The 15,854-nt window shown below is 38.0% G+C and overlaps 1 protein-coding gene across 1 annotated transcript; it reads left to right on the top strand.

The window, feature by feature from the left end:
- The first annotated feature begins 5,015 nt into the window (after nt 1–5,015).
- Nucleotides 5,016–5,514, top strand: LOC148586894 (uncharacterized). Its single transcript, XM_088514383.1, has 2 exons — nt 5,016–5,058; nt 5,144–5,514. The coding sequence occupies exons 1-2, from the start codon at nt 5,016–5,018 to the stop codon at nt 5,512–5,514; spliced, it is 414 nt and encodes a 137-aa protein (XP_088370509.1).
- Nucleotides 5,515–15,854: the final 10,340 nt, after the last annotated feature.

The following is a 15,854-nucleotide window of genomic DNA, read 5'->3' as shown; positions in this document are numbered from 1 at the left end:
TATCGCTTATTGTTGTCTTAAAAGCCAAGGCGTTACATCTATTGTTCATGAAAGAGCACCAAGTGGAATTGGTGGCCATGCGGTCGGAGTTGGGTTTTTAGATTTTGATTCTGATGTCCAAGGAAAGTCTGAAAGAAGAGAAGAATGAGGAGAGAGTAAGGATATTGGGTTGATTGCAGAAGCTACTGTGATTTGCTCTAAAGAGATGATAGCATGTGTTAGAGAGAGAAAGTTGAGGATTAGAAGGTCTAGAAGAATTTAATCCACAAAGTTAACTCGATGCGCCTCCCAAGATCTATTTATCACGTAAATAAGTTCCAAGATGTCTACGTTACCTATTAACTCTGGTAAAATATGTAGCAGAAAATAAAATTTTAATACAAGATCGCATATCTAAAATAACCTACAATCCATTAAGTAACTAGAGCCAATACTAAGTCTCCAAAAATTAGCGATTATTATATCAGTCTTTCTCTCTAGGTTTCTCTCCAGGTTCCCTAGAGTTTCTTGGTGTAGAACGTCGAGGTGAGAGGAACGTCTTCTACTGCTAGGCAGACGTGGGTGTTTGAGTGTGACGGTATTGGCTGAGGAAGGAAGTATGGCGGATGAGTTAGATAAATTGTGTAGTAGAATATCTTTGACAGAGGGTGAACAAATTGGCATCTCGATATCTGAGGGAGAAATAGCAGATGTGAGGAAGAAAGGAGAACTGTGTTTGGTGGGGCGAATCTGGTCTAAGAAGAAAGCAAACAAAGAGGCTTTCAAGTCTGTGCTTTCTCGGATCTGGAAAATGGTGGGGGTATTGTAACGACCTAGGAAAAAATGCTAGTCACATCTACACTATCACCCCAAAATGACTAGTCAATTTGGAGCTTCCCTATAATTTATTATAAAGCCCAATTTTACCTAGTAACTAGGCAATGTGGGACTTAGCATTCATGATTATCTTTATAAACCACCTACTCTATGTAGGTTTTTTCTCATCTTCCCAATATGGGATCGGGCTGTTACAAACTCCCCCTCTTAAATTCCTGACGTCCTCGTCAGGGCCACGTTATGCAGTGCTCCAGTATCCCATGACCTAGCATTACTAGGTGGCTTTGATACCACTTGTAACGACACAAGGAAAAGTACTAGCCACATTTGCGCTATCACCCTAAAATGACTAGTCAATTTGAAGCTTCCCTAGAATTTATTATAAAGCCCAATTTTACCTAGTAACTAGGCAATGTGGGACTTAGCATTCATGACTATCTTTATAAACCACCTACTCTATGTGAGTTTCTTCTCATCTTCCCAATATGGGATCGGGCTGTTACAAACTCCCCTTCTTAAATTCCTGACGTCCTCGTCAGGGCCACGTTATGCAGTGCTCCAGTACCCCATGACCTAGCATTACTAGGTGGCTTTGATACCACTTGTAACGATACAAGGAAAAGTATTAGCCACATTTGTGCTATCACCCCAAAATGACTAGTCAATTTGGAGTTTTCCTAGAATTCATTATAAAGCCCAGTTTCATCTAGTAACTAGGTAATGTGGGACTTAGTACTATGACTATCTTTATAAACTACTCACTCTATATAGGCTTCTTCTTATCTTCCCAATATGGGATCGGGATGTTACAAGTGTAGTTTTTAAGGAGCTACAAGACAATCTTTGGCTCTTTGAGTTCTTTGAGGTTGTGGATAAGAGGCTGGTTTTGGCAGGTAGGCCATGGTCTTTTGATCGATAGATGTTGGTGATTAGCGATTTTGATGGGGAGATACCGCCTTCTCAGATGGCATTCACACATTTGCCATTCTGGATACAAGTGCATGACATGCCTCTTTTGTGTATGTCTAAAGTGGTTGGTACTAAGATTGGGAATTCACTGGGGAATTTGGAGGACGTGGACGTGGCAGGGGAAGGTGCAGGATGGGGTCGTTGTTTACGTATGCGTGTCCACATCGATCTTACTAAGCCTCTTGAAAGGGGGCGAGCAATCAGGTTAGGAGACCAATCTCACTGGGTATGTTTTAAATATGAGAAGATATTGTTGTTTTGTTTAAATTGTGGAAGCTTGTCCATGGTATCAAAGGCTGCCCGGTGCGGAGGGAAGTAGTAAGACTCTTTGAGGAGGGGGAGAAGCAGTGGGGAACGTGGTTAAGGGCTGACATACCAAAATGTTCAACATTTGGGGATGGAGGAGGAAAAGAACGATGGACGAAGGAGGATCTTGGTGGCTTAAATGACTGCCGGAGTGGGGTGAGTCATGGGACATGGGGTTTCTCTGGTTCTTTGGGAAAACCTAGTTGTGGCATCCAATCCCAGGCCAAACTGTTTTGAAAAGAATCCTGATCAAATCACAGTGTGAGTGCGACTGGTGGAAAGGCTAAGATTCCGGAGGATTATGTGGAATAGTTTAGAAGTGAATCTATAGCCAACACACGTGGAACGAGTACCAAGGGCATGAAGGGAATTGCAGCCCGAGAAGTAGGTGAAGAAGGAAGAGTGTTTTTGAGTAGGGAAGTCACGCCTAGGCAACACGTGGATCAGGTTCAAAAACAAGTGGGTGCTGACGTTAGTTTGAGTCATGTAAGTGAGGGTTTAATGGCTGGAACGTGGGACTACATGGAGATTGCACCTAAAACGATCGTGGCTGGCAATGAGTTCATGCAGGGTGTGGCTGGCAGTGATTAGTCCATGCAGGTTGAGTCCATAGTAGCAGTTAATGAAATTTCAAGTGGGGCAAATCCTTCGTGTGGGGCAAAGATAGTTATGCAATAGAAGGTGACGCCAAACTTGTGGAAATAGAAGCGAGAGGCACGTGATTTCAAGGGATTTGGTGAGTCTAGAGTGGCGGGTTTGACTACTCGGGAAAAAAAAAAAGGAAAGAGGTTGAGGGGGGACAGGTTGGAGGAGAGAAGAGGGGACGAATGAATGAGGATAATCAACAGTTTGGAAATTTTGTTTAGGTGGAGGCTGTTTTACAACCTTGCTGCCAACAATGAATATCTTAAGCTAGAACTATCGGGGAATTGGAAACTCCAACAGTTCGTGACCTTTGCCAACTGGTGAAAGATAATAATCCCAAAATTTTGTTTCTTATAGAAACAATTTGTAATATGTAACGACCTAGGTAAAAGCGCTAGCCTCATCTGCGCTATTACCTCAAAAGGACTAGTCAATTTGAAACTTTCCTAAAATTCATTATAAGGCCCAGTTTTACCTAGTAACTAGACAATGTGAAACTTAGCGCCCATGACTATCTTTATAGACTACCCACTCTATGTGGGCTTCTTCTCATCTTCCCAATATAGGACCGGGGTCTTACAAACTCCCCCTCTTAATTTCCTGATGTCTTCGTTAGGGCCACGTTATGCAGTGCTCAAGTACCACCTGACCAGGCATTACTATGTGGCTCTGATACCACTTGTAACGACCTAGAGAAAAGTGCTAGCCACATCTATGCTCTTACCTCAAAAGGACTAGTCAATTTGAAGCTTCCTTAGAATTCATTATAAAGTCCAGTTTCACCTAATAATTAGGCAATGTGGGACTTAGCACCCATGACTCTCTTTATAAATCACCCACTTTATGTGGGCTTCTTCTCATCTTCCTAATATGGGACCGGGGTGTGGAAGGATGCAGATGTTTTGGAAATTCAGAATTTTTCTAGAAGGCATATTAATGCTACTGTCACTTGCCAAGAATTTTTTCTTGAAGAATGCCGATTGAGTGATCTAGGGTTCACAGGTCCAAAGTTCACTTGAACTAATTGTCGAGCGGTGGCTAATAAGGAGTGGTGTGTGCTTCATCAAACGGTGGAAGTGAGGGTTTAGTAGCCATGTCTTTGGATGATAAACCTATTAAAGTACAGATTGGTGGTATGGAGGAGGATTAGGTATTCTTTCAAAAAAAAATTTAAAGTTGAGGCCTCTTGGATGCAAGGCAACGAGTATAATCAAACTGTGAATAAGGCTTGGGAGGAGGGAGGTCTTGGTGGTACACAGATGTAGTAGGTGCGACATAAATTAGCCAATTGCTAGGTTGTGCTCTCTTCTTGGAGCTCACGCAAATTTGGTAACTTTGATAAGATTATCAAATAGAAAACCAAGCTTTTGGAGGCTTTGCACAGGGATGAAGGTCCAGCAAACTGGGAGGAGATTAAAAAGTTGCAATCTGAAATTGACATTGTGTTGGAGTGTGAGGATTGTAAATGGAAGCAACGTGCCTTGCAAAATTGGTACCAATATGGAGATCGAAAGACGCCTTTTTTTCATGCATGGGCTAACCATCGGAGAAAGGTTAACAACATCAGGCAGATTCAGGATGAGGAGGGAAGGGTATGGAAAAAGCATAAGGAGATTGGGTTGGCATTTACATAGTACTACCAAAATCTCTTTTCGGCTGAGGAGTCAGTGGGAATTGAGGAGTGTCTTGCAACTCTAGATACAAGGGTGACTACGAAGATGAATGCAGATTTGTCAAGGGTATTCACAGTGGCTGAGGTTGAAGCTGCGCTTAATTAGATGCATCCTCTGAAATCCCCTGAACTAGATGGGTTCTCGGCTAGCTTCTACCAACGGTCATGGCTCACTGTGAAAAATGAGGTATGTAATGCTGTTCTTGAGTGCCTGAACCATGATGTGTTTGATGTGAACATTAATATGACCAACATAGCACTTATACCCAAAATTAAAAATCTATCCCGCCTAGTTGATTATAGACCTATTAGCCTTTGTAATGTAATTTATAAACTCATTGCAAAAGTGCTAGCAAATAGAATGAAGAAAGTGCTGCCCTATATAATTTCTCCTACACAGAGTGCATTCATTCCGGGTAGACTTATTACTGATAACATCACTGTGGCTTTTGAGGCCTTACACACTATGGATGCAAGAATGAAAGTTAAGGAGGGTTTTATGGCTCTAAAATTGGATATGAGCAAGGCGTATGATAGGGTGGAATGAGAGTTTCTGGAGGCTATTATTCATAAGATTGGATTTGGAGATTGATGGTTTCGTTTAACGATGACTTGTGTACGGACTGTTACCTATTCAGTGTTGAGCAATGGTTAGCCCTATGGTAGCATCACCCTTCCCAAGGTATTAGACAGGGTGACCCTTTATCTCTGTACTTTTCCTTTTGTGTGCTGAAGGGATGAGTTCTCTTCTTCAGAGAGTTGACTGTGAGAGAAGACGTACAAGGCTACCTGTAACCAGGGGTGGAACATGGCTAAATCATTTGTTTTTTGCGGATGATAGCTTACTTTTTTGTAAGGCTAGTATTTCGAAGTGGCAGTGTATTCAGGATATTCTGGTGATCTATGAGAAAGCGTCTAGACAGAAGATTAATAGGGACAAAGCTTCTATTTATTTAGCAAGAATACCAAAGCTGAAGAAAAGGGGTCTTATCCTATCTTTAGCAGGAGTTAGTTCAACTCGAAGGTATGAGAAGTACTTAGGGCTTCCGGCATTAATTGGTAGGTCAAAAGTTAGTGCTTTTTCTAGCATCAAAGGGAGAATTTGAGATAAAATGAATGGACGGAAAGAGATTCTTGTCACAATTAGGAAAAGAAATTCTATTAAAGGCAGTTGTTCAAGCAATTCCGACATACACTATGAGTGTCTTTTTATTACCCAAAACTTTGTGTAAAGACATTAATACTACGATGGCAAAATTTTGGTGGGGGCACAAGGGAAATGATTCGAAGATGGCATGGATGAATTGGGAGAAGATGGGTGGGGGTAAAGAATGGGGAGGATTGGGTTTTCAAGACTTGGAATGCTTCAACCTAGCTTTACTTGCTAAGCAAAGGTGGCGTCTAATTCACAATCCGGAAACTTTAGTGGCCAAGATCTTCAGAGATAAGTACTTTGCAGGAGGGAGCTTTCTTGCTTCATCTCTTCGGAAAAGACCTTCATATGCTTAGAGGAGTATCTGGGCTAGTAAAAAGTTGTTACAAGCTGGTATGATGTGGAGGGTGGGAGATGGGAAATCAATTAAGATTTGGAAGGACCGACGGATCCCTTCACCCACTACTTTTGCTATTCAATCCCTTATTGTCATATTAGATAGTGAAGCAAGGGTGAGTATGTTAATTGAAGAAGAAACAAAATGGTGGAACCAAGTGTTGGTTAGAACGATTTTTAGAAGGGAAGAAGCAGATTTGATATGCAGCTTGGCAATTTGCCCAAGACCTCAGAGTGATCGGTTGGTATGGGTAGGGTCTAAGAATGGTGATTTCTCCGTTTGAAGTGCCTATCATTTTGCCAAAGGGATGGTGGAAGGATCTATCAGGAGCTGTTCAAGTGTGGAACAAGATTCAAAGATGTGGAAGATGATCTGGAATATAATAGGTAGACCTGGCAAAATACGACACGACCCGCCAACCTAACATGAACACGACACGAAGTTACTAGGTTTGGGTTTACCTTAAACGAGTTTGGGTCATAAACGGGTCAACCAGTTTATTTTTGTTTCTGGCGGGTCAACCCGCTTGAACCGCGAGTGACTCGCCAGACCCGTTTTTCAAAAAAAAAACTAAACCTAAAAGTCTCACACTGCCTCACACTCTCAACTCGCGTCATGCTCTCACGCAGCTGCCTCCTTCCTCTCTCTCATTTTTCTGTTTCTTTCTTTCTCCTTCCTCTCTCATAGTGCCTCACACCCTCATGCCACCCCTTTCTTTCTCCCTCTTACTCTCAGGCTCTTGGTCTCAGACTCTCAGCTCGCCGCTCTCTCTCTCTCTCTCTCTCTCTCTCTCACCACCGACGTCGCAGATCTGCCCCTCTCTCTCTCGCCACCGACGTCGCAGATCTGCCGCTCTCCCTCTCTTCTCTTCAGCACCGAATCACAGCCTATAGAAAGCCCCGTACTTCAACCGTATCTATCATTCAAATTTCGATCTCAGATTTTCTGACAATCAGAAACCCTAGGCCCTCGCCCTCTTCTTAGAGCTCTCGAAGGTACTTGCCCTATTCTTTCCTCCCTTTAATTTCTTCTGGCATCTTTAGTTTCTTGGTTTTATTGGTTCTCATAAGAGCGTCTTGGTTTGCGATTTGCAGAAACTTTGTGTTGTGTGCTTTCAATCTGAAGAGATATGGCTCGTACGAAGCAGACTGCTCGCAAATCGATCGGTGGAAAGGCTCTGAGGAAGAATTGAATCTGTGTATATTTGTCTTGTGAATCGCTGAATCTGTGTATAAATAGATTGTGAATCTGTGATTTTGTTGGATTTCTCCTTTAATCTGTGTATAATTTTTAAGTTTTCTCAAAGTTGCTGTGAGAAGAAGGTTTTTGCTCTTTAAACAGGTAAATGAGCTAAACGGGTCGTCTCAACCCACTAATTTAATTGTGTCGTGTTTGGGTTTGGGGTTTTCACCCATTTATTAAACAGGTCATGTACGGGTTGATGCTAAATGGGTGACGAGAGGTCATCGACACGATAACCCATTTTGCCAGGTCTAATAGGAGGCTCTAGGATGGTAAAAACTTTTCTATGGAAGAGCTATAGCAATATTTTAGCAACGAAAAGCAATTTGTTTAGGAGGGGTGTTACTCTAGATCCTTTATGTCCTATTTGTGGCTTGGAACCTGAGACGGTGGGGCATTGTTTAAGGAGTTGCTCAGCGGCCGAAGACTTTTGGCATGGATGTTCATTGAGAATTCAGAAAAGTGCATGTGTTGATGACACGTTTATGAATACTTTGCTCGAACTACATGGTAAATTGGCAGAAGAGGAGTTGCAGCTTGTTGCGAAGGAATGATTTTGTGTTTGGGGGTGAACTGACGGCTCCATCGACAACTATCAGAAGAGCGAAAGATCAATGGGAGGCGTTTATCTCAGCTGAGCAAGCAACTAAGGAAGCACGTGTTACTCCCGGTGTGGCTATGGTGGAAAGATGGGTTAGACCTGCAGAAGATTTTATTAAGGTTAACTGGGATGTTGCACTGACTCGAGATGGGGGGAGGATGGGGATGGGTATAATTGCAAGGGACCATGCAAGTACGACGATTGCTGCCCGTTGCTGCTCCAAATCAAGCACGCTCGATTCCACCACTGCCGAGGCTTTAGCGGCATGGAAGATGGTTGAGTTTTGTTCAAGGCTTGGTTACAGTAAGGTTGAGATTGAAGGGGATTCGCTTGAAGTTATTAATGCTTTCCTTCAATTGTCAGTCTGCTGGGGAAGGCTGGTGCAAAGCTCTTACTTAATAGCTCTTGTCAATGGAAGGCTCTCCATGTGAAAAGGGCAGGAAACAAAGTGGCCCATTGGCTAGCAAAATTTGCGAAAAACTGTAATGAGGAGGTAATTTGGCTTGTTGCATTCAAGATGTTGTAATTGCAGATCAACAATTTTTTGTTTAATATCAGGAATCGGTATCTTTTCAAAACAAAAAGTCTCCAAAAATTAAATTGGGTAAAGTCCACATACCTCCTTTAAACTATTACCAAATTGACAATGTTCTCCCCAAACTTTCAATTGTGACAATGTCCCCTCCAAACTACCAAAACATTGTCAATGTCCCCCCCAAGACTAGCAATAAGACAAAAATGTCCCTATAGATTTCTCAATAAGACAAAAATACCCCTATAAATTCAAAAAAAAAATTAATTTTTTTAAAAAACGAAAAATTTTAATTTAAAAATAATATTTTTTAAAAAAACAATTTTTTTTAAACAAAAATTTTTAATTTTTAATTTTAAAAAAAAACTATTTTTTATTTAGTTTTAAAAAACAAAAAATTTCATTTTATTAAATGAGAATTTTATTTTTTTTAAACGTAAATTTTTATTTAAATAAAAATAAAAAAACTAAAATTTTCAATTTTTATAAAAAAAAAAAAAAATCGAAATTTTTAAATTTTTTTCTTATAAAATTGATTTAAAAAATAAAATTGGCCAACGTTTGGATTTTTTTTTTTTTTGTTAGTTTTAGGTTTTTTCTAAAAGTTTTAGTTTTTATTTTATTTTATTTTTTTATTTTTTACTGAGGGTAATTTCGTCATTGGGGGGAACATTGACAATTTTTTGTAGTTTTGGGGGGGGGGGAACATTGTCATAATTGAAAGTTTGAGGAGGACATTGTCAATTAAGTGGTAGTTTAAAGGGGTTATGTGGACTTTCCCCAATTAAATTTCAATACCATAACATAATAAATCCTTAAAACATCCTAAAAAAAAAAAAAAAAAATTCCTTAAAACATTCTCAAAACCATCAATGAGTAATATAAATCTCCCAAAATAATATAAAGGAATTTAAACGGATATTAAGTCTCAAGATTTGCTAAGTGTCAAAATAATATAAAGGAAATTAAATTTTAAACAGATATAGCAATAAGGAATACGGATGCAGTGTAATATAGACGTATGATACAAAACTGGTGCCTCAATGCGTGCAATAGCGGCCATCATTTAACAATCTGACCGGATTCAACCCCCATTGGCCCACATTGCTAATAATGCTATGCGATTGTGACCACCTTGCATACATGGCTGCGTTGGCCACTTATTTGGCTCCTGAATCCAATGGAAAATAACATTAAGACTTCGTTTATTTCGACGTAAAATGGTTTCCGTCGGATAATATTTTCAGGGAAGTCATTTTCCCTAAAAATATTTTCTGCCGAAAACATTTTACGGCGTTTAGCGCGCGCACAGAAAATAATATATATATATATATATATATATATATATATATATATATATAATTTCATTAAATCATATTAAACTCTAAATTACAAAAATGTTCCGACCAAGTCTTAGAGGTGTTCGAACAGAGTCCAGCAAGGACCCCACTGAGACGCACCCAGGACCCACCTAGACCCTATCAGGACCTTGTTGGGATCATCCCGAGACCCTGGCAAGACCCGCCCAAGACTCGATATGGGCATTTTCATAATTTAGTGTTTAATATGATTTTGTACACGCCAAATACCGAAAAATGTTTTATAGGAAAATGTTTTCTCTTGAAAATATTTTTCGACGTTGGGGACCCGACCGAGACCCACATGATTTTCCGTACATGCCAAATACCGGAAAATGTTTTTCGTTGAAAATATTTTCTGACGAGTCCCGGGCGGGTCCTAGGCGAGTCTCGGTCAAGTTCCAGTGGGCTCTTGGGCGAGTCCCAATCAAGTCTCGGGCGGGTCCCGGAAGAGTCCTGGGTGAGTCTCGGGCGGGTCACGGGTAAGTCACGGTCAAGTCGCGAGCGGTTTCCGGTCAAGTCACGGGTCTTACCCATATAATAGTAGCCCATGACTTACAATCATGTCATATTATCTTTACAATCTTTTACATGTATACACGATAAAATATTTTCATGAACATTTATCTAATTCCATGTACAAAATTTATTGAAAATGAAGTAGATACAAAATAACTATATATTTGCCTTTTTTTTTTTTTTTAATAGTTTATTTTCAATCGAAACCTCCATCGAAGACTTTTAAGTTTTAAGATAGTTTAATTATCATTCAAATGGTCCATTTTCTATTAAGACTTCCACTGAAGACTTTTCAAAACTCGGTAAAGGAAGTTTTGATAGAAAATGGGCTAGTAGAATTAGCCCATTTTATTCTTGATACTTGACTAGGTTGTAAAGGTTAATTAAAATTAGGAATTCTTATTTGTGAAAGCCCAAATCTCATACGGTAATAAATAGCTGTTGCGGCATGTGCGTATTTGCACACGTGCATGCACATGTTGCATGATTAAATTTATTTATTTTTATTAATTTAAGTATACGTTTGTAGTAAATAGTAATATTGTCAGACTTCACTTGTTGAATGAAATTTTAAACCCACGCGTGATGACTAATATTATAATATTAATTTAAATTATTAAATTATTAAATTTTTTTAATATTCTTGTTCTTTTGAAATGATTAGTAATTTAATAATCACTCTGAATTTTGCTACTGATTTTTTAGATGTTAACCGTGTTTGTCTCCTTACATGTCAGTTATTAAGGAATGCGAGCTCACACCCCCTTGCTTCTATTATGAGAAAATACATATAATGAAGAAGAAAAGAGAGTGAGTATACTTACAATAGGTCTTACATTTGTTACCGTCGGCCGATATTTTTGACCACTGACACTCGGGTTGAAGTGTTCACGATAGGTATGTTTCCTTGGATCATAGTGTTTTAAGGCTTCCTATTTTATTTTTCTTTCACCTTGCCATGTTTACATTTCTAAAATTTATGGCACTCATGTTATATATACTAATACTAAATTGCTCATATCCCAATCTTTGAAGTATTTCCAAGCGTGTGTAGTGGCAAATCTCTTCTTTTTATTTCCTTTTTTAACATTTTCTCGTGCATTTTTAAGCAATCAATTTTTAATAAAAATATCCATAAAATTCACTTACTACTATCTAGAGGGATATGCTTCAAGTATAATTGTTACAACAATTTTCAATCAAAACTATATATTGCTATAACCTTTAACTACAATGAGTAATCTTTTACTACTACTACATTGCGTTACGCAGGTATTAGCAGCAATCTTGGGTTATTGGTTCTACTTGTTGGTGGATAGTGGTCGTACAAAGTCGTAAAGAAAATGAGGATTAAACAGAAGAACAAGTCCTTCAACCGAAATGGTGGTTTATTGTTACAACAATAATTATCTTCACATGAAGCCAATGTTGAGAACATCAAATTGTTTAATTCAAAAGATTTGGAGAAGGCCACTAACCATTTTAATGTGAATAGAATATTTAGCCAGGGACGGCAAGTCACTGTTTACAAAGGCATGTTGGCAGATTGAAAAATTGTTGCAGTGAAAAAGAACAAGGTAATTGATGAAGGAAAAGTCGGAGAATTCATGAATGAAGTCGTCATTTTTTCACAAATTAACCATAGGAATGTGGTTAAGCTAATTGGTTGTTGTTTCGAGACAGAAGTTCCTTTATTACTTTAAGAATATGTTCCTAATGGAACACTTTTTCAATACGTCAATGAACAAATTGATGAGTTTCCACTAGCATGTGATATGCGTTTACGAATTGCAATAGAGGTTGCAGGAGCTTTATTCTACTTGCAATCAGCAGCTTCGATGTAACGCCCCCAGCCCGATAGGGCTAGGTTTGTCACTTTTTCTCTTTTTTTTTTTAAAATATTTGCAAAGATCTATAAGGTCTATCAGAGTACTTATTACAAACTTATTGGACAAATCGTAATTACGAAATTATGCCAATACATTTATAAAAATAACTGAGTGAGGTATGACGACTATATAATTAATAATTATTTCTGCTCCCATTCTGACCTTCTATTTCAGATTTGTTCAATACCTGTGAAAAACAAAAGTAAAACTAAATGAGCCAAACGGGCTCAGTAAGTAAATCCCTAACCATAAATAGTTGGGTTAAATACGTTTTAAAAATTGACTGAACATAAAAAAAAAAAAAAAAAAAAAAAAAAAAAAAAAAAAAATTCTTCTTTGGAATCATATAAAAAATGTTTATGACATATGGTAATAGGGTTGCGGGTCCTTGCGACCTTTGGCACAAAGTGCGGCCATAGCCTTGCCCGTCTGCCAATTTAACTATGGGTGCACTTAGTAGACTGTCGATGGAATACCACTTTTTGGCATAGCCTCCTTTAGTGGTTTCGCCTCTATCCAAGTATCAGTACCAAACTCAGTTCTTTCTCTTTTCTCTTGGAGCCAAAAATACTCTCCTTCATACATGTGCCCTCATTTTATAACTTTTTATCTTATCTCTTGTACTTCTTTTTAAACATCTTAGGGCAACATGCAGGAGGGTTTGTCATTATTCTTATTTCTGATCATTATCTCTTTCTGAAAATTTCATTTTTCAAATTGGAAACTTTTCCAAATATCAACTTACTGTATTTAGAAAGCATAAATAGAGACTTTTTAAAATAAATCTTTGACATCAATAACTTTTCATTTCAGAAGCTATGTTTTTTTTTGAACGAATTATCTCTTCATTGATATAACAATTAAATAGGGCAAAATGCTCAATACAATGCCAAAGATATAATTTAGAATTTTCACAACTCAAACATTATCTACGACATACACAATAGACTATCGGGCTATTATAAGACAATATTTATGAAAAATCATCGTCTCAATCAGTTTCAGATCTACAGCAAATTTAGACGAATCACGTCTTTATTTGCTGCCAGGTTCTTGATTCCCTCGCTTTTTTTTTTTTTTTTTTTTTTTTTTTTTTTATCTCCGCTATTAGTGCTTTATCAATCGCAATCCCCTTCGCTGCCTTTACTATAGTAACAATTCTTCTTTATGCTTGATGATAAGTGCCAAATATTGCATATTTGGACCCCTTTATTTACATTAGTTAATCCTTTAGCTGTGTCGTTATTTAATATTTTATGTTAGTTTTGTATTTTTAGTATTTTGTAGGTCATTGAAGAAAAACTACAGCTTTAAAGAGAAAAATGCGAAGTTTGGAAGAAAGCATACTTTGAGAAGACCTAGATGATGTGGTTAAGTTCAACCAAATCCAAGGAAAAGGTTAAATCAGATTAAAGATCAGATTGGATAAGATTTCGGATCAGATTCAAATTCAGATTTTGTACACGTCTCAGTATTTTGACTGTAACTTTCTTCTCAAATATCGGATTGAAGTGATTCAAATGGCATTGGAAAGCTAAGTCAAAATACTACAATTCGTCGTGAAATAGGATTTTCCTAATTCGTAGAGTTACTATGTCAAAATCGCCCCGCAATTAAGAGACACAAATTTGGACGAATCCTACTCCGATTTGAGACTTCTATTTTGACTGGGAGACAGACCTCCGAATTATCTAGGTTTACTTGGGCTTCTAGGACTTCCCTAAGCCTATAAATAGACTTCTTTGCATTCAAGAAAGGAGACACAATCCTAGAGAGCAAAATTCTGCAGTTTTTATCTTTTTAGTTTAGGTTTTCTTTAGTTTAGGTTTTATTTTTATGTGGAGCTAAATTCCCAACTAAGGTTGGGGATGAAGCCTCACCGATGAAGAACAACATCACTTTTATGTAAGTTTTTATTATTCTGATTTTATTGGGTTTTATATTTCAATTGTTTTACTTTTAATCAATTGTATGGAGTGATTCTTGGATATCTCTTGTGATTCAAGGATACATATGATGATTTGAGATAATTTCATATGATTGATTGCTTGGCTTTTAACTCATAAAAATTGGATATCTCTTGTGATTTGTTCTACGGATACATCTGGTGTTTCAATTGAATTTGGATTCCTTTTGTGATTTGGTCAATGAATGGATACATTGGATGGTTTTGATTAATTCTTTGAAGCATAGTAAAACATATCTATGATTTAATTTGTGAGAACTTCGGATTAATATTGATGAACATAAAATATGTTGTTATGATTTGGTGAGTGTGAATTCCCAAACCTTAGTACCTTTATCCTTAGATTTACTTATTTTATTTAGTTTATGTTTATCCTTTAATTTTCAAAACTCAAAAATCAAAACCCTTTTGGAACTAGATTAGGATTTAATTAGTTTAGATATAAATTGCTCTTTCAAAAATACAATTCTCTGTGGGATCGACCTCGCACTTGCAATCCATTAAACTACAATTGATTCGTGCACTTGCGAGTTAAATAAATTTGCACAACACTTGATAACTCCTCCGTCATTGGTCTATAGTTTACTCCCAGAAAAAGAACCATAAGAAAACAATAGACTGATCGGAAACTAATTATGTTATTCTTAAGGATTCGTGAAAACAATATCTAAGAAAACGAATAAAACTTCACCTCATAGATCGCTACTAAAAGCAGATCTAGAGATAATATATTCTTATTTAAAAACAACGAAAATATAGAACAAAAACTCAACACACCCTCATGTGTTCAACGCGCCACCGTCGGCCAGCTGCTAAAAAGCACCCCGAAGTGTAATACCCCGATAAATTACTATTTTTTTTTTTTTTTTTTGAAAGTGTTAAAGACTTCTTAATGGATTAACAATTCATGGAATCATGCCCTAAACCAAGAGCCTTAAACCCTCTTATAATAAACCCAAGTTCTTAAGACTTTTTTAAGCAAAAAGGCCAAACTACCCTCACTGGGCGAGCACTCGCCCAAGGGCCACACGAGCGCTCGTATGAATATCACAGCCCCCCCCCCCCCCCTCATGTAATCATACCCCTGAAAAGCATTTTTAACCTGTAGTGAACACTACACGAGCGCTCGAGCCCAAAGTACATGCGCGCTCGCACCTTTTTAGAATTTCTCCTGCAGCACCCTCAGCCCCATGCGACCCTCAACCCCATTTCAGCTTTGATTGCCTTATAGAAACCCTACTGGGTTAGTGCTTGAGAGTTTGTAAGCCTTGAGCATTCCTTGGTGTTTTGAAAAGGAAAGGAAGGAGTTCTATCCATCTTCCAAGGTAATTGATTAACCTCCATGCTTTTTTGGTGTTATTCTACTCATTTTCCTAATGGTTTTCAAAAAACTTTCAACCAAACTTTGTTAAAAAAAAAAAGGTTGAAAGTATCTATTCTTAAAACGCAAGATGAGTAATTTTCAAAGGCTTTCACACACCTCTTTGATTTCTTTGTGTGATACTTGTATTTATTTGAGTCCTAGGAAGGAAAGTATCAACCTTTAGCCTTAGATAGAAGCCTAGGAACATTTTGGGGATTTTTGGCAAAATCGTAGTCCCTGGCAGAATGCTTGTCCTAGGGAACGAGCGCTCGACCAGAGAGTAGGTCACATGCCCCTTAACCCCAAAATGAGGACCAAAGGTTATTGTGCCAAATACTACCTAAATTAATAGATAATATTTAGTACGTTTTAACTCGCAAGTGCACAAGATCAAACAATAGTATAGTGCAGCAAGTACGAGGTCGA

The sequence above is a fragment of the Corylus avellana genome, chromosome 3, assembly GCF_965113065.1.
Source record: "Corylus avellana chromosome 3, dhCorAvel1.hap1.2, whole genome shotgun sequence".
Classification (NCBI taxonomy): Eukaryota; Viridiplantae; Streptophyta; class Magnoliopsida; order Fagales; family Betulaceae; genus Corylus; species Corylus avellana.
The sequence above is the reverse complement of the archived record's forward strand: the minus strand, read 5'-3'. Positions and strand labels throughout refer to the sequence as shown.

Coding starts and splice junctions, on each gene's coding strand:
- LOC148586894 (XM_088514383.1), top strand. CDS start 5,016: ATGACTTGTGTACGGACTGTTACCTATTCAGTGTTGAGCAATG. Junction 5,059..5,143: donor CTATTCAGTGTTGAGCAATG/GTTAGCCCTATG, acceptor TGTGTGCTGAAG/GGATGAGTTCTCTTCTTCAG.